This window comes from Tenrec ecaudatus, chromosome 3 (assembly GCF_050624435.1).
Source record: "Tenrec ecaudatus isolate mTenEca1 chromosome 3, mTenEca1.hap1, whole genome shotgun sequence".
Taxonomy (NCBI): Eukaryota; Metazoa; Chordata; class Mammalia; order Afrosoricida; family Tenrecidae; genus Tenrec; species Tenrec ecaudatus.
In genome coordinates, this window is record NC_134532.1 from 134,145,045 (window position 1) to 134,163,309 (window position 18,265).

Here is an 18,265-nt window from a genome sequence, read left to right on the forward strand (position 1 = left end):
TCATTTCTCTTTCTCTGGTGGGGAGAGACCAGTAGTTGAATAGTAATAGCCATTTACAAGTTTTAAAGACATCTCGTTGCTATTCGTCAAAGTAGGATGTAGAACATTGTCTCTGTGGACAATATTATTCCAATTCACCGAGATGTCCCTGAGAATATGGTCCTAAGTCCTCAATCTTCAAGGGACTGGAGTTTTTGGAAATCAACTATTTAATAGGCCCCTCAAAATAGAACAATAGTATATTTACAACAAATAAACTTTAAAATTATTCCTTAAAGCATATGTTTAAAGATATACATCAATTGCAGCCATACAGGTAAACGCTGAATAAGGAGCAAGGCTTTTGTGTTAATCTTTGAGTTTTTATTTTAACAAGTATTTACAAGAAGTTAGGAGTAGAATCCAGGGTCAGCCAAACCCCCTGTTATTGCTGATCGCTACTTGAAGGGCCTCTTCCATTCTTTCCATTGTTGAATATTTAGGGAGGGAGAGAGTACTAAAACATGTCTGTGCAGTCATGGGATAATCTTCATCGAAATATTCTGGGCAGCGAATTATTATTTTCATATTTCTTAAACTGTGAGTTTGTAGCCTGTCAGTCCCTGTAAGAAACACTAAAAAGAAGAATAACATTGTGTAATATATTTCCCATGAAGATCAAAACTTTTATACAGAAAAATTATGTTTATTCAAAACAATTTTTATTTTAAGATTTTTTTTAATTTTAGAAATTTGATCTAACACAAATGACTGGGGACCCATGTGGGGCATCTTACTTTAGAGTGCCAGAGACACCATCTGGCACGCAGCCACTGCCCTTAAGGAGCCGATAGTCGAACTGTTCATAATCCCTGTTGGCATACTTGGTTGGCAGTGGGCTGCTAACTGCAAGATCCACAGTTGGAAACTACCAGACCGGGCTTCTGTTGGTTGCACCCAGGGTCTCCAGGAGACTGAGCTGACTGCACACCACCTATGAACGACCACAGTATCTCCGATACAACCACAAATAAGCTGCCCATGATCCTGTTTGTAAAAGAGGTCTGTCTGTCCTTCAAAACCAAATCAAATGATAAAACTGCAGCATTGTTCATCTATTTCTTAATATAATACATACCGAGGAATTTTTTCTTTTCTTCTAAAGTCAATTTATGTAAAGCCTCCCAAAACATCACTATGGTGTGATGCGATTTGCTGTACACTTGGCAATACTGGGCATTCTAGAGAAAAATGCAAAAACAAAAATGATTTAGGAATGTCCAATCCCCCCAAACCCACTGACACCGAGCTGATGCCAACTCACAGCGACCCAATCTAAGGTTTCTAAAACTGTAAAATACTTCTTTTGTTGTTTGCTAGTTTGAGAGGAACTAAAGACTCCAAGTCTATTTCAGTTTTACTTTTCATCGTTTTCTTTTTTTAAAGCTACTCAAACCACTATTTAGGTTTGAGGGATAAGGAATCTGAAGGGTTTTTTTTTGGGGGGGTGGGGGTGGGGGTGCTGTTAAAGAAACATTTTCAGAGTCCATCACAAGAAATGAAACAAAGAACAATATCCCATACACTCTCCATGAATGTGTCTTGGTGCCCTTCCCCCCCCCTACACACTGTTCCCTTCCCCCATTCCTGGCCACCTGTAAATCTTTACAGGAGCAGAGAGCCTCATTATTTCCCCATTGAGCAGCTGGTGGGTTTGAACCACTGACCTTGCAGTTATCATCCCAATGACTAATCCATAGCTCCACCAAGGATTAGACAAGAAAGTTAAATTCACACAATTTGGCCTTTGTGACGTACCTTTTCAAAGGTTTTCCAGTCATAGTCTATAATTCCTGTAAGCACATGCTTGAGTTCTTCAGGATGGAAAACGTCAATAATTGCCTTTTCACACACTCTGTAAAATCCCCTCTGAAATGCTTCATACACTTCCTTTACAGCGACGTTAAATATGTAATCGACATACTTTGAAACATATTCTCTCCTTTATGGAAACAAAAACATTTTTCAACATACTACAATACTCCTGGATGAAACTGGAGGTGGGGGCAGCAGGGAGTGACATGTAAAAATGGGAATATCGATTGAGTTCTCCCAATTATTTTTCATATGTGATCTAATTGAATCTCCATAACAGCCTGAAACAAATGTTCACATTTTGCACAGTTCAGTAAAACAGAAATGAACAGGGTGATATTAAATGATCGTTCAAGAGCACACAGGTAAAGAGAATCAGACTTTATTTAAGACAGAAAAAGAATGGAAGACTAAATCCTGAACTGCTCAGAGTGATCACCACTTGAGCGAGAAGGGACATTTCACATTTTATTTTGTTTTCTTTTATGCTCCTATTGTCTAAATTTGTCACCGTGAGTAACTACTAGCCTCCGTGGTTAAACGCAAGAGGGGCTTTCGACTCTGGCTCTGGTGGAGGAACATTGGTCAGACAAACGTTCTACCTGTAAAGAAGTACACGAGCCAGACAAATACACCTGGCTCAAGGCTTCCAAATATGAGCCAGGACTCAAGAGACCAAGATTGCAGAGAGAAGCCAGTGAAGCTAAGGGAGGTGAGCCCACATTTGGCTTGCTTCTGTCCCCTCTCCTTGGAACACGTGCCAATTCTTGATGCGGGAAAAGGCTTAGCTGAATGTAGTTGTTAAAACCTACTACACTCCCACCTGCCACCTCAACCCCGCAGGACAGGGACTAAGCAGCCCAATGCTACCAAACTATTGACTGGTGTAGCATGCTCACCTTGCCCACTCAGACATTAAAAAATTAAGACAAAAATCAAAATGAAACAAAGCAATGTATAAACAATATATAAATACAACAATGCCTGTGGCAGTTACCTAACCTGGTGTCAATTTAAGGATTAAAAGTGTAGGGGTGCAGTCCAGCCTATCAATCCGGAGATAGCCAATGAAACCTCTGTGTGGGCATGGCCTTCTCCTGAGAATTCTGGGAACTACTGATTTTCCTCCTTGGAGGTGGGAGACACACACTCTCTCTGCTGACTCCCTGTGAGACGTGATGCAGCCCTGGAAGCTGGAGAAGCCACCTGGAGACCCCTGCCAGCGCTGAGATGCTTGCAACACCACTGGCCTGTGATCTTCCTGCATTCAGCATCATTGCATGTGTTCCGTGGGTCTGAAGAGGGCTTTACAGATTGGTATTGGACATATGGGCTAATATCGGACTTATGGACGTGATCTGGACTGGGCTGGGAGGTTTTCTCAACATTCAACTGCTCTTATATATAAAATTCTTTCTTATACACATTTACGTATTTATGAATTTGTTTCTCTAGTCCACCCAGGCTAACACAATGCCATAATGTCTCAGAGGTAATGGATAATTTCAAATTAAAAAGAAACACGAGAAGTTGGCTCAAGTAAGAGGATACTTCACTAAGAAAGAAATGGTAGTGATACTCGCTAATAAGTAATTCAAAACACTTATACACAGGCCTTCCATGAGATCAAGGAAACCACAAATGAAATCATGGAAACCACGGATAATTCTCAAGGAAAATTCAGGAAAACAATACAAGAACAACATGGCAAAAAGGGCAGATAATCAGAAATCACATGAAAACTGTAACTAGAAATCCAGATGATTAATACTAAAATTTCAGGGATGAATAACAAAAAGAAAATTAAAATGATCTCATAGCAGGTAGTATTTCATTCTACTGATCATAAGGTCCCTAGGAGTAGTAACCGAGTCAACAGCACATAACAACAACAACAATACACAAAGGAAGAAGTAAAACTACCCCTCTGCAGAAGATGTGATCCTGTACATAGAAAATCCCAGAGATTCAGCAAAAAAGCTACTGGGACTAATAGAAAGAGTCATCAAAGTGGCAGGGCATAATATCAATAATCAAAAATCAGTCAGATATCTCTCCATCAACAAAGACAAATCTGAAAATTAAATAAGAAAAGAAATACCATTTACTGTATCTACCAAAAAGAGAAAATACTTAGGAAAAAAGAATGAGTTACAAAAGACTTATACCAAGAAAACTACAAAACACCCTAGCAAGAGATCAAGATACCTACATAAATGTTTATGAATAAGAAGACCTCACATTATGAAAATGCCAATACAACCCCAATTGAACTATAAGCAGGTTGCCACCTCAATCCGGTTTCCACGAACCTTCCTTCAGTAGCTAGAACAGCTTAGTGCCAACTTTAGAGGGAAAAGAACAAGTCTGGAGGGCTCACATTTACCAATAACAGACCAATGAAGCAGAATTGCGAACCCAGAAGCCTATCTATCCATTGACATTCAACAAAGGACCCAAATACATTAAATGGAGAAGAGACGGTCTCGTCAACATCTTCAACAAATAGTGATGGCAAAACTGGATATCTACTTGCATAAAAATGAAATGAGATCCGTAACTCAGGGCCTATATTAAAGTCAATTCAAGATGTCTCAGACAAAAGTGTAAAGCCTAAAAACATAAAGATCATTAAAGAAAACTAAGAATAACTTAGAGGCCCTGATTCATGGAGTAAGTACCCTATGAGTGCCAAATATAATTACAACGCAGAAGATAAACTCTATGACTTGGCTCTTCTAAACATCCAGCTTCTATGTGCATCAAAAAGACTAAAAAGAGCACATATAGACCGGAACAAAAATTTTGACAGTGACATTGGACCAGGGACTAAGCTCTAAAATTAATTTGAAAAACATCACCCTCAAGAACAGAAAAGACAAGTCCTCAAATCAAAAAGTGAGCAGAATACATGACTTGGTACTTGGCCAAAGGCGACATTCAGGTGGCTAACAAAAACGCGACGAAATGCCCCCAGTTGTTAGCTAAAAACGAGATGCAGATCCAAACAACAATGAGATATCCCCCCACTCCAGCAACACTAGCAAAGTTCAAGGGTATGGAGACACTGGAACCCTCACGTACTCCTGGCGTGACTGTAAATGGTACAACTGCTGTAGAAAATGGAAAGTTGGAAACAGAGCCATTTGATCCACCAATCCCTCGCATAGGCGTGCATCCCAGAAAAGGAAGGACAGTGATATGAACAGCTATAGTGGGGATTCAAAAACCTTGTAGGAAAATTCCGTTGTTTTATAATTCAATTTTTCCACGAACTTTTTGAAGCTCCCTCATATGCATCCCCACCCATGTTTATCACAGCATTGCTAGCAAGAGCAGAAAGATGGAAACCACCTAAGTGCCCATCAGTGGATGACTGGATAAAGAAACTATGGCACATACATACAACAGAATATTATGTAAGATTAAAGTGTAAGAATGAGTCCATGAAACTCTTTATATCCTGGATGAACGTGGAGAACATTATGATCAGTGAAATAAGTTAGCCATAAAAGAACAAATATTACATGATATCACTATTACAAGAAGCCTCCCAAAAAGATCACACTTAGAAAGAAATATTCTTTGATTTCCAGGAAGTGAGAGAAAAAAATCACTAATTAAAGAGTAGACAGGAATTAATTTTGCTGAAAGACAAGGCAATCTACAATAAGAACGGCATTAGCACAACATCACTAAGGTTGAGTATAGACATCAGTTATGGTGACGGGAAGGGCAGTAGACCATAGGAGGCAGAGGAGGACAAGAGTTACAGACAAGGTAAATACTACTACAGAGATACTCCTGCAATATCTGTAATATCAAAACTATTGCCATTACTGTTAGGTGCTGTCTTGTTAGGTGCCAGCGGGAATCTGGGAGACCGGAGGCCACAGATATCGACTTGACTGGATGCAAAGTCCCTCGTTACATGGCAGGGCTCCAACAGCCCCCAAAGTCGCATGATTAATGTTAATAAGACACATTATCAATTGATGTCTGCAACTGTTTCTTCTCACTTTGAGTCATGCCCCAGCAGCAAAGGAATGTCCTCAGGACTTTACTCTCGCAGGCTTTACTCCGCTCACGTCCTTAGGATCAACTCTTCCTCGGTCACATTTTGAGTGTCCTCTGACCACAGGGGCTCATCTTGCGGCACTCTCTCTGCCAATGTCCTGCTTCTGTTCACGAGGGCTTCTGTGTCTGACAATACGGAATCCGATGCTCTCCATAAGGTTTCGGAGGCTAGTTCCTCTAACGTGGAGCGCCTACCCCTTCTTTGTAGTCTCCTCTTAATCTGGAAGTTCTGCTGAAATCTGTTTACTTTGGGTGGTGTTGTTTGTATTTGCTTGTATAGCTTCCAGAATCACAGCAACACACAAGCTACCTCAGGACAACAAACTGATAGGCAAATAGTGGGATAATAAACAATAGTATGTGATTATTATGAATAAATCGGCATGCGAGCTGAACTTGAAGTACCTGTGTGAAGGTAGGGGTGGAGTTCAACCTCTCCATTAGGACACAGCCTAATGAAGTCTCCTTCAGGGTGCGACCTTTTAAGAGCGACACTGTGGGGAACTTCTTTCTCTCCTGTCCCTTCCCTTCCTGCTTGATTGGGTGCTGAGCCTCATGTGTGGGGTGAGTGGGTCACGTGGCCTGCGACTCTGGGACCTGTTGGTGCTGTCACGTTCCTGAGGGCTTTGCATCCATTGAGCCCTGTACCCTCTGGCCTATGATCTCCCAGCTGCCACTTGCTTCATCTACTAGAAACTCCATGAGTCTGGAGGGCCTCCAGCTAACCTTTGACCCAGGACTTGAGCTGGCCTGGACTGAGCCACTTTCTTGAAATAAAGTTCTTTCTTGATATAAAGTTCTTTCTTATATACGTGTCACTGGTTTTATTTCTCTAGAAACTCAGCCTAACACAATGTGTATGCACATATATAGGGGTGACTGAAGCTCTTTCTACATACATATTAGTATGTGCTTAAATATATTAATTCATATATACTGAAGCAAATGGGGCAAAAGTATGAAAACTTCTTAGCTAGAACCAAATACCTTGAAGAAAAGACTCGCTGGGGTTGGAGGTTTAGGACCACAGTTTCAGGGACAATTCTGCTGACTGGCGTATAACATAGTCCACAAAGAAAATGTTCTACATCTTACCTTGCAAGCAGTGACCTGGATCTGAACAACTTTCAAGCCAACATCTAGGATCTATCCCTGACCAATGTAAAGCATGATGAATAAAATGAAAGGTGCAAGAAAGCGATTACTCCGAAGGACTGAAGGACAGCGTGAACCCCCGCCTCCACTGCCTGAGACCAGAGCTAGATGGCGCCTCGCTACCAGCACCAGCAGCAGCAGCTCCGGCTGAGACTATGAAAGTCATGCATCAAAGGGGAAAAAGGTCGAACAAAATGAACAATAATAGGAGACCCCAGAGTTGCCGTCCTGTTAGAGACTGGTGCAATGCCTGAGACGATGGCCTTTTGACATCTTTCCAACTTGGATCTGAAACGCACGCCTGGGGATCTCCGTGCAGCCATGCCATAGATAGGCCTGTGAAGGGGCAGCAACACTTGCGAGCAATGCATTGCTCAAATCAACAGGTGAATTCCAGGAGGAATCACGAGTGTGGTCACAGTGAGGGAATTGCAGCTAGGAGAACCCAGTAAAACAGGTATGGAGTGTTGAGTGGAAAATTAATTTGCTCTGTAGGCTCTCATACCAGCAACCGTACCTTCCTTTGTTTATACAAATCCTTGTCAAGTAAGCAGAATCCCATTTGTTTTCCAAGAAGGCAGGGATATTTTAAGAAAAAAGAGCCCTAGAAAGGATTCTTTGGGATAAAATAACAGCATTTGCATTCTCCACCCATGCTCACCCCAGACACACCCCATTCCTACCCGATGCAGAAACTTATGTGGGGGCTCCCACTGCCATCAAGTAGACTCAGATTGCAGCCTTACAGGACAGAGAAGAGCTTCCCCTAACCGTTTCCAAGACGGTAACTCTTTACAGACGTAGAAAGCCCTGCATTTCTCCCTTGGAGCGGCTGGTGGTTTCAAACTACTGACCTTGCAGTTAGCAGGCCAGCGCGTAACCACTGCGCTATCAGGGCTCCTTCCATATGGGGGCTGGAAGTTCAAATTTTGGGAGTCTGACTCCTATTACCTGAGTTCTGTTGAGCAGTTGCTCAATCATGTGTGCCTAGTCTCCTGTGTAAAATGCGGAGTGCCAACACCTACCTCTTCTCTTTCTGTAGGCTTCTGTGATGATTCACTGAGGTGTTAGTTTTGAAAGCTGAATACAGACCTCAAGTCATAGACTTAACTACTATGCAATATAAATAAAAAGAAAACCACACCATGGCATAGCATAATAAAACTGCTGGATGATCAAAGCAGAGCAGAAAATATTAAAAGCAGCCAGAGAATGGGCACATGACCTTAAAAGAGCGACACTAAAACAACACAGTGAAATGCTACCACACGATATGCCCAAATGGCTACTGTGAAAAAGACTGGCACTACTAATAGAATAGAGAGCTACACATGATATTGTATATTATCGAACCCTCATTTACATACTTGATGGACGGAAAGGTACGTTGCTGTCATCACTTTAGAAAACAGCCCCGCGATCGCTATTTCAGTTGGTCAGCCTCAAAATGTACAATCCAGGGTAATGAAGGGTTTGACTTCACTTTGGCTGTGGATGGCTGGTAACTTTCAGGTCCGACTCCTCCCTTCTCCTTTTGTTCCACATCTATACGACTCAGTAAGAGAGCCACCTGCGCTCCCTGCTTCGGAAAGGTTAAAACATGCAAGTGTGGCTTGCATAGAAGCTCATTCTGGTCGCACACCCTAGCCACAGTAAAAACCACACACGAAAAAACACAGTAGAACCCACAGCCCTCTGCCCTTTCCTTCTCCCGGGCCAACAGTCCAGAGCTTTCCCTGCAGCACTCATAATGTGAACAATAGACATCTTCAGGCCCTCTAGGATGTGCGTGGCATCATCAGCATCAGTTTTCAAACCAGTTTTGGATGGGAGGTCTGTAGTCAGTGTTTTTAAAATAATGCCTCACTTAATCACCATAGCAGCCCCACACGAGACAACCACATATCCCGCCATTTGTTTCCAATAAGATACAAGAAGATTTAAAAAAAAAAAAGATTCACAGAAGTATTATTTGTAACAGCCCAACACCAGAAATGTGTTATGCACATCAGTAATGCTAAGGACAAATAAATTGGATTATAGTCATATCATGCAATATAATTTGAAATATTCTTATATTTCTTGATCTGGTTGGTAATTACACAGTGTATTGCCTTTGTGAAGACTGTTGGACTATACAGATACAATTTGTGGGCATATCTGTATGTATTGTTATGCTTGCGAGTTTTTAAAAATAACTTTAACTATAACAAAACCATATTTGGTTTAGGCCAGAAGGCTCCCTAGAAGCGTCTTTGTCACAATGATTATTTTGAAGGGATATTCTATACTCTCCAACTAGATGGCTTTGAGTAACAGCCCACCAGTGATGGGAAGTCAAGATTCCATTGTACACTCTGCAATTAATTACTAGGTGCTTGCTGTGTGCCATGACCTATGGCAGACTCAATACTGGATGCACAGTAGTGAAGAGGAGAGACCAGGCCCTGAAGCTTTCAGTACTCAGGGAAACACTGGCTGGGGAGTAAGCCCTGAAGGTAGATAATACGTGAAGAGACAACAGAAAGAGAAGTTGGAGAAGGACAGAGGTTAATGGTATGCCTTTAGACAAGAGGATACGGAAAGGCCTCTCGGGAAAGCTGTTCCCTTTCACTTCCAGAATATAAATTCCATCACACACACACACACACACACACACACACATACACACACACACATCTTGGCCTTATTAATGAATGATTAATGGGAATGGAAATTTATAAGAACTAAAAGGAATTTTTAGAACCTAGTGAAAGAAATACAACCCCACTGCTGACTCAAAGTGACCCTAAAAAAGGTTTCTGAGGTTATAAATCTCTACAAGAGCAGATAGCCTCATTTTTCTGATGGTTTTGAATCGCTGACCTTGTGGTTAGTGGTCCAACATTTACCCGCCACCACCACCAGGGGTCCTTGAAAGAAATCCAACGTCTATGTGCAAAACTGGTGTTTTATTTGGTAATACTTACTTGTTAGTCTGGTTGACCATTATGGTACATCCATTTGGAATTAATTCGACGTTACTTTTGTCCCAGTGGACCTATAACCAAAAAGTAAACTCAGGAAATATTTCCAAAATAATTCTGAAAAATATATCATTAATAAAAACACCCAAGACCATACCCCTTTTCCTGAGTGAGTTATAGTAGCATGTATCTATTCATAAAGTCAGAAAGATATAGACAAGTAAATATGATCACATGAAAAGGACCACTTTATTCTGCAGAATGCAAAAGCATTTTATAAAAGCAGAATGATTGGTTTTAACTGATCACACTGAAGAAACCCACTGGAAAATCATTATCCCTCACCATCTACTTTCTAAAGAAAAAATTTAGGATGACAGGCTACAAAAATGCAACATCTCCCATCAAGCTATGGGAGTCTTTTTTTTTTTTCGTCCCTTGAATCTGGGTATAGCCATGAGAATTGCTTTGGCCAATGGGATCTGATATAAGCAGACACTTGGAAACATTCTTAGGTATTAAGGCTTGCTAGCTTCTATTATTCCTTGTAACCTTAGAACCAGTGGTATCACAGGGTGGATGTCACCTAGTGCACTAATTCATAGTCTCACCTCCATGGGCAGAGCCAGCCGGTGAACCCACCCCCTAGTAGATGAAAGGCTGCCCTTCCCACCTCCATAATGCTTATGCCAAAGACCATCCTGTACAGAAGTCCATTGGAGGATGAGAGGCCATGTGGAACAGAGACACACTGCCAACTCCCAGATGTCAGGCCATTGTACATCACCCTGCCAGGCCATGTTTGTCCAGACAAGGAACCCACAGAACCATTATCTTAAGCCACTAAATTTTAGAGCTGTTTGTTAGGCTCTTCTCATGAAAAATAAGAAAACATGAATGTTTTCACTAACCGAATCAAATATTTAAAATAACAGTAAAAGACATGCGTTTAGGTTTAGATTTTAAGATCTGATCGGATATCTAGTTTTTATTGTTACTCACCTGAAAACAGATACCGTACGTGTCCTCAAATTCATCACCTTCATCATCGAGAAGGGTTTGCAAACTCCTAGGGAAAAAATCATCTTGTTTTCATCGTGATGGCTCTGTAAACGCACTGTGAAGTGCACGGCTATACTGAAGGTGAAGGTCAGGCCTTTGTTGTCCCAGCAACTCCTAATCTCTGTGCTGATAATCCAGACAGAGGCAGACCTCAGCTGAAAATGTGAGCGCTGCTGTTGCTATTTTGCAACCTTTTATTGTTGTTTGAAAGTTTACCAAACAAACTGGTTTTCTATTCAATCACCCGTGCACATTTTGTTTTGCGAAACTGATTTGCAATCCCCACAATATAAGAACGTTCTTCTCACTGGCTCCGCTTGTCAATCTTTCCTCTTCCTTCCTGCCTCCGAAGTTTGTTGTTGTTGTGAGGTGTCATCAACTGGGTTCCAACTCATGGAGACACTAAGCACAACAGAAACAAACATCTCCTGGCCCTGTGCTATCCTCGCAATTGTTTTTATGTTTGCGCCTGCGTTCGTCTGGGTTGACTAGAGAAGCAAATCCAGAGACATTCCTATGTGTATAAGAGAGGGCTTTATAGCAAAAAGTAATTGTATATTAAGAACACATCCCAGCCCAGTGCAGATCGAGTCCATAAGTCTGATATTAGCCTATATGTCTGATACCAGTCTATAAATTCCTCTTCAGACTCATGCAACACATGCAATGATGCTGAATGCAGGAGGATCACAGGCCAATGGGTGGAAAGTCTGGTGGATCCAGTGGTGGTAGAAGCATCTCAGTGGTGGCAATGGGTCTCCACATGGTTCCTCCAGCTCCAGGGCTCTGGCTTTGATCAGTGTGGCTTCGTATGTCTTGACAACAAGAAGACTAAACAGAGAGCGTGTGTGTGTCCCCTCTATGGAGGAATACAGGAGTTCCGGGAATCCTCAGAAGGCCAGGTCCACAGAAGCAATATTGGCTAAAACCCGATTGATAGGCTAGACTCCACCCCTTCACTCAAATGGACAGATTATGTAACTGTCACAGAGTCTATATTTGCAAGGATCGTGTCACTCCATTCTACTGAGGGCCTTCCCCTTTTCCACTGCTCCACTTTACCAAGCATAATGTCCTTCTCCATGGACTGGTCTCTCCTGATAGCATTTCCATACAATATGTCACCAAGTCCCACCATCACTGCTTCTAAAGCGCCTTGTGACTGTACTTCTTCCAAAAAAGATCTGTTTGTTCTTTCGGTAGTCCACAGTAATTTCAATATTCTTTGACAACACTATTGTTCAAATGCATTGGTTTTTCTTTGGTCTTCCTTATTCAAGGTCCAACTTCTACATGCATATGAGGCAACTCATACTACCATGGCTTGAGCCAAGCACACCTCAGCCGTCAAAGTAACATCCTTGCTTTTCAACACTTCCAAGTGCTTGTGAAACAGATTTACCTAATGCAATGCATCTCTTGATCTCCTGACTGCTGCTTCCATGAACATTGGTTGTGGATTCAAGCAAGATGAAATCCTTGACAACTTCAATCTTTTCTCTGTTTATTATGATGTTACCTATAGGTCCATTTGTGTGTATTTTGACATTCTTTACATTGAGTTGTAATTAATACTAGAGGCTGCAATCCTTGATCTTCATCAGCGAGTGCTTCGAATTCTCATTTTCAGAAAGCAAGGTTGTATCATCTTCACATTGCGGGTTAATTATCTTTCCTTCAATCCTGATGCCACGCTCTTCATATAATTCACTGTCTCTCATTATTTGCTCAAAATACAGGTTGAATAAGTATGGTGAGATGATACAACCCTAATACACACCTTTCCTGATTTTAAACTATTATATATTCCTTGTTCTGTTTGCACAACTGTCTCTTGATCCATGTTCCAGTTCCACGTGAGTACAATGAAATGTTCTGGAATTCCACGTCTTCTCAAGACTATCCATGGTTAGTTATGATACACAGTCAAATGACTTTATCTTCCTCTGAGTTTTATACCTGGGAAAATGTTGCTCTCTTGATGTCAAGTGGCTTATTGTGCTAAAGAATGGGTACCTCCCTGGTAAGACAGTTCACCATAGAGAGCTGCACACTGGCTTAAAGTGGAGACACGGAAATGAGTTCAGTTCCAGGCACGAGAAGGATAACTAAAGGTCACAGTTTCAGTAGTTTTACTGGTTTCTGTTAGACCACTAAGGTCGATCTTTTCATGATTTTGAGTTTTGTTCCACATTTTCCGCTTACTTCACCCAGGACCTTTGAGAGCAGTCAGTCGTGGTAGCTGGGCCCTGGGTTCAGGATCTTGGAGGCTGAGGTTCGTGTTTCCATGAGTCTTTGCTTTTCTTCATTCTTCCTGGCTTGAGATGAGAGACCAGCAGTTGCACATCAGATGGTGGGATCTAGCTTTCAAGACCCCGTCATTACTCACAGTAGGATGGAGACTACTGTCTTTGTGAACTGTGTTATGCCACTTGACTTAGCGGTCCCGAGACCACGGTCCTTTGCCATTTGTGTGAGTTTTAAAAGGTCATCTCCAATCTGCAGGCTTCTTTCGTAATTCCCAACTCTTTCTCAACTTTAATTTCCATTACCTCCTGATTTTATTCTATTTAGAAAACAAGATTGACAATATTAATAATCAATCTCATTCAAACTAGTTTTGTTTTGATTTAAATGTTACTTAAAGAACAAATGGTAGGTTTCCTCCTAAATGTCAAGTGTTGCTCAGAAATTTGAGAGGCAGATGGCCAAAAGATCTTTCATAGGTCTTGTTTTGGTATCATTAGCATAAGGCCTAAAATTTACTACCTTAATTGTTTCAAGGAATCCTTGGGAGTCTTGGTGACATAATGGTTACAAGTTGGGCTGTGATCTGAATGGTCAGCAGTTCAAAATCACCAGCCTTTCCATGGGAGAAAGACGGGTCACTATGAGTTGGAACTGAGTCAGTTGCAGTGACTGAGGTATGAGACTAGAGCTTATATTTGAAGAGATAGTAGCAGCTCATTTTATCTTTCTATCCTCCACAGTTCTATGGTACTTTATGTAAGATGCAATATGAGGTTCTTATGTTAAATACATCTATGTAAACATTTAACATGAGGCTTCGTATTGCATTGTTGACTCATTCACTCAATCAATAAGCATGTATTTAACCACCTGGTGTGGCAGGTATAATGAATGGAAATTGAAGCTAAGAAATCAGTGTCAATTAGTTCTCAGACTGGTGCACGCGATAGGCGACTGATCATTACGCCTGTTTTACAGCGAGGTCTGTATGTGCAGCCTGAGAAGTATGTAAATGGAGGAAGAATAGCTTTCAAGAGCTTAGTTAAGTCTTTCCAGAGGAATACATGTCAGGGGGACAGCTGCCCACCCCCGGGCTTCTTTATTAATGGATTATGATAAAACAAACCATGTTACAGCCATTGTGATTTTTGAGGAAGGGAATAGGTACTCAGATGATACAACTGCTGATAATGTTTGGCTCGTGATAGTCACACATCATTTGTATGACTTATTTGCCTATTTCCTAATGAGTGTTTATGATGAATGCCTGTGAACTCCCCAAACAATGAAAACACTAATGGTATCTTATGTTTACCTGAGGGGGAACCTCCTCTTCCTATTCTTGATGTTAGCGGCTGTGGAGTTGACTCGGGCTCATATTGACCTCTTACGTGCAGCAGAGCAAAGTGTTGCCTAGGCTTTGTTATTTCACGGTCATTGCCATGTCTGAGGCCATTCTTTTGGTCACTGTGTTGATCCGTCTCATTGAGGAGTCCCCTCATTTTTGTCGATCCTCTACTTTACAATCCCATTTTTCTACCACCTCCAATATGTGTTACAAAGTGTGAAGAGTGTGTTGTCCTTTTCATTAAGGTACTATTTGATAAAAAGGGAAATTCTTTCATATTACAGCAATTAAATGTATTAAAGAAATCTCAAAAGTATGAGCAAATATTCTAAAAGATATAGAAACGCTTGTATTTTCATCATTTTTTTATCTGAACTGTACATCTTTCATCCACATGGAGTTGTTTTATTGTGCATGGCATGAGGAAATGATCTCCTTCCATTCCCCTCCCGCAGGTGGATATCAACGTTGTCTAGCTCCATTACTGAGCAATACCTCCCCATCCCCACTGGTTTACTATGTCACCGCTGAAAGGGCCCTGCAAATACAAATCAGCTTCTAAGTCGCTATTACTGGACAGGGACATCTGTCCCAACAACAAACTTTCCTAACTGACACAGATGTTGAATCCTCTCCCTGCCCGATAGCACAGGGGAAGACATGAAACAAGAGTTAAAATGAACATCACGGATGCTCTAGAAATGAAGTCCGTTTAAAATAAACAGGCATCACTTGTAGGTGTTCCATGGAGTTGGAACCTGTGCCATGTCCATTGGGACTGCTCTACACCGATACAGTTCAAAGATTAATTGAAGACCTGAGGACTAACTATAGGAACCTTTATTCATTTTAGAAAGTTACCTTATTATACAACAACTCTTACCAAAGTTAAAATGTTCATAAATGGTGTAGAATGCTGTTAAAACATGAACTTATTATTAGTGTATGTGCATACTTAATTATCTATCTAAATATGTTATACATGGTTCTGGAAAAGGAAATATGTTCACTTACTTTGCCAAATTAGGACTGAGTTCTTTCAAATCTTCTATGGATGGTGTCTGGCCTAGAAGTTTCTTAAACAGTGCCAGAGGAAAAGGAATGTTGGCAACATTGGAATTGAATACTAAGAGTCCACATAGTATCCCAAAGAAGAAATATTTCTTCTCCTCAAATTCAGACTGAAAAAGAAAACTCTTAAAGTATTAATTTTTTGTCATTACAATAGAATATTTATATTAAGCAAAATTTTCTCTATTATTTGTCATTTTTATACATAATTTATTTTTTATCCAGAAAGTCAAATGTTGATGCCTGGCCAGTAAACACAGGTAAGCATTTCTCAAGTATTTTCTGCTTTTAACTAAGGTCCATTCGGTGTCAGCAGTGATGACCCTGTAGACAAGTATCCTCACTGAGACAAGCCAGTTTTCTATAATCCACTTGTTTTGGTCACAAAATACCAGAAGCAAAGAAAAGAAGACCTACCCTGATAGGAAACCACATACAGGAAGCCTTTTCGGGATACATGAACATCCCACAATCTGGGTGGATTATCTCTTCAAATACACAGTGGAAGAACTCTCTCCTGACGCCTCCAAAGTCGTAGTCAATTTCCCCACTGAATGAAATCTAGAGAGAATACATCACCCATCCCATTTAGGGCTCCGCATGGCCATTATTAAATTTAATTTAGTAACTAGCAACATTTGTGGCCTCTAGTAGACACTGTGGTAAGCACCGTATGTGTTTTATTACAAATGGTAATAACAGTGAACACATACAAGTCATCAGAAACAAAGTATACTGAGAATAAACATTAAAGAAATTATACATATTGTAATTTTCATTAAAATGTATAACATATTTGTAAATATTTACAGATAGCTTGCCTATTCTCTCCTTAGAGAGGTGGCATCAATCCCTCGCCAAGATGAATCCATCTTAACCCAGCTGTATTACCTGTTACTCCCCTTCTATCTCCATCTTTCCTTTTTAGAATGGTTCACCTCAGTTTACAAAAGTGTTAGATTCTCACTTATCCATAAGTAACAACAACAAAAGTCAACACCATTGTGTCCAATCCAGACAACACCAACTCCTTCTACCCTACTAAGTCGCCAAACTTTAGAGAAGAATGCACATCAACTTCCAACGCTACTTTTTTACTTAAATGGCTCCATGCTGCCCAAGAACGTGTTGTTTTGTTGTTAGGTGCTTTTGAGTCGCTTCCTACAGCTCAAAACACTGGCTGGTCGTGCACCATCCTCGCAGCCATTGTGTCACTCCCTCTCTTTGAGGGTCTCTCCCTTTCTCGCTGACCCTCCACTTGATGCCCTTTCCCAGGGACTGGTTCCTCCTGATAACATTTCCACAGTACGCATGTGAGAAAATGCCAAAGGGCCTATGTCTGACCTCCTCCAAATTCAATAAGATGAAGGAGCATCCAATTCCACACCAGCTCAAGGTCTGAAATCTGCGGGCAGACTTGCCTCCACCCTCCATCTTCCCTTACCCTATTCTTACACCATCCACCCCTCCCATGCCATTCTACTGCTCTTCTGCGTTCGAGAATGTGTTGCAAAACCCACACCGAACTCATAGGTAACACTCACAATTATGGGGGCTTGTTAGGGGAGCTAACACGTTACCACAAGTCAGAAACATTAAGGATGCAGTCTTTAGTCCCTAAGCGTCTCTTCTCAGCCAGCAACCATGTCTTTCTCTGGTATTCAGTCTCTCAGGCACATAGTCCCTTGGTCGTGCCTAGGGCCTCGGAAGCCTGTTGCTCTACCACTCTGCCATTCGGCCACATGGGCTCAGTGTCCCCCTCTGCTCTGTTTCATGGGCTCAATGTCGGTCTATGGTGTCTTTGCTACCCTGTCAACTCAGACAGGGGTCTTGCACGCTCTATGCCGGTGGCTCTTCTTTCTTGATGATTGTGGGATTGCCCCCATTCCTGCTTCTCGGATGGCTCGCTTATATCCAGAGAATGACGAAACTGCCCAGTCCCCAGGTTAGCCTTCTGCACTGTGTTTGCATGCTCCTATTCAGTCATTTGATAAGAGATACAGAGAGATGGGTAGAAGATTCATAAGTAATTTCACTTCATCATGGTATCCTTGCTTTTAAGCAGCATTGTGGTTGCACTTATCCCAAGGCAGATTTGGTTGTTCTTCTGCAAGTCCATGTCACTTTCAATAGTCCTTGCCAACACCATAATTCAGAGGCACCAATTCATTATTGCCTTATTCCCTGTGCAGATTTCACATGCACATGAGGTGATAGAAAACACCAGGGCTTGAGTCGAGAATGCCTTAGTCCTCAAAATGACATCTTTGCTCTTTAATATCTTAAATAGATCAGCGTATTTACCTTATGCAACACATCATTTGATTTCTTTACTGCTGCTTCCATGAACATTGATTATGGATCCAAGTAAAATAATATCCACGACAACCTCGACCTATCCTCTGTGTATCATGCTGTGGTTTATTGGTTGAGCTGTGAGGATTTTTGTTTTCCTTACATTGAGTTTGAAATCCATACTGAA

The 18,265-nt window shown here is 41.2% G+C and overlaps 1 protein-coding gene across 1 annotated transcript in view; it reads right to left on the reverse strand.

Annotated features, from left to right (window-relative positions):
- Window positions 1-355: 355 nt before the first annotated feature.
- Window positions 356-18,265, reverse strand: part of HERC5 (HECT and RLD domain containing E3 ubiquitin protein ligase 5) — a 69,201-nt gene continuing 51,291 nt past the window's right edge. Inside the window, exons 17-23 of the mRNA XM_075544027.1 lie at window positions 16,201-16,344; window positions 15,727-15,893; window positions 11,055-11,121; window positions 10,056-10,126; window positions 1,798-1,981; window positions 1,118-1,220; window positions 356-614 (exon numbers count right to left, since the gene is read on the reverse strand). Of these exons, the coding sequence (XP_075400142.1) occupies window positions 409-614; window positions 1,118-1,220; window positions 1,798-1,981; window positions 10,056-10,126; window positions 11,055-11,121; window positions 15,727-15,893; window positions 16,201-16,344 (942 nt within the window). The 3' untranslated portion in view covers window positions 356-408. The remainder of the gene's footprint in view (window positions 615-1,117; window positions 1,221-1,797; window positions 1,982-10,055; window positions 10,127-11,054; window positions 11,122-15,726; window positions 15,894-16,200; window positions 16,345-18,265) is intronic.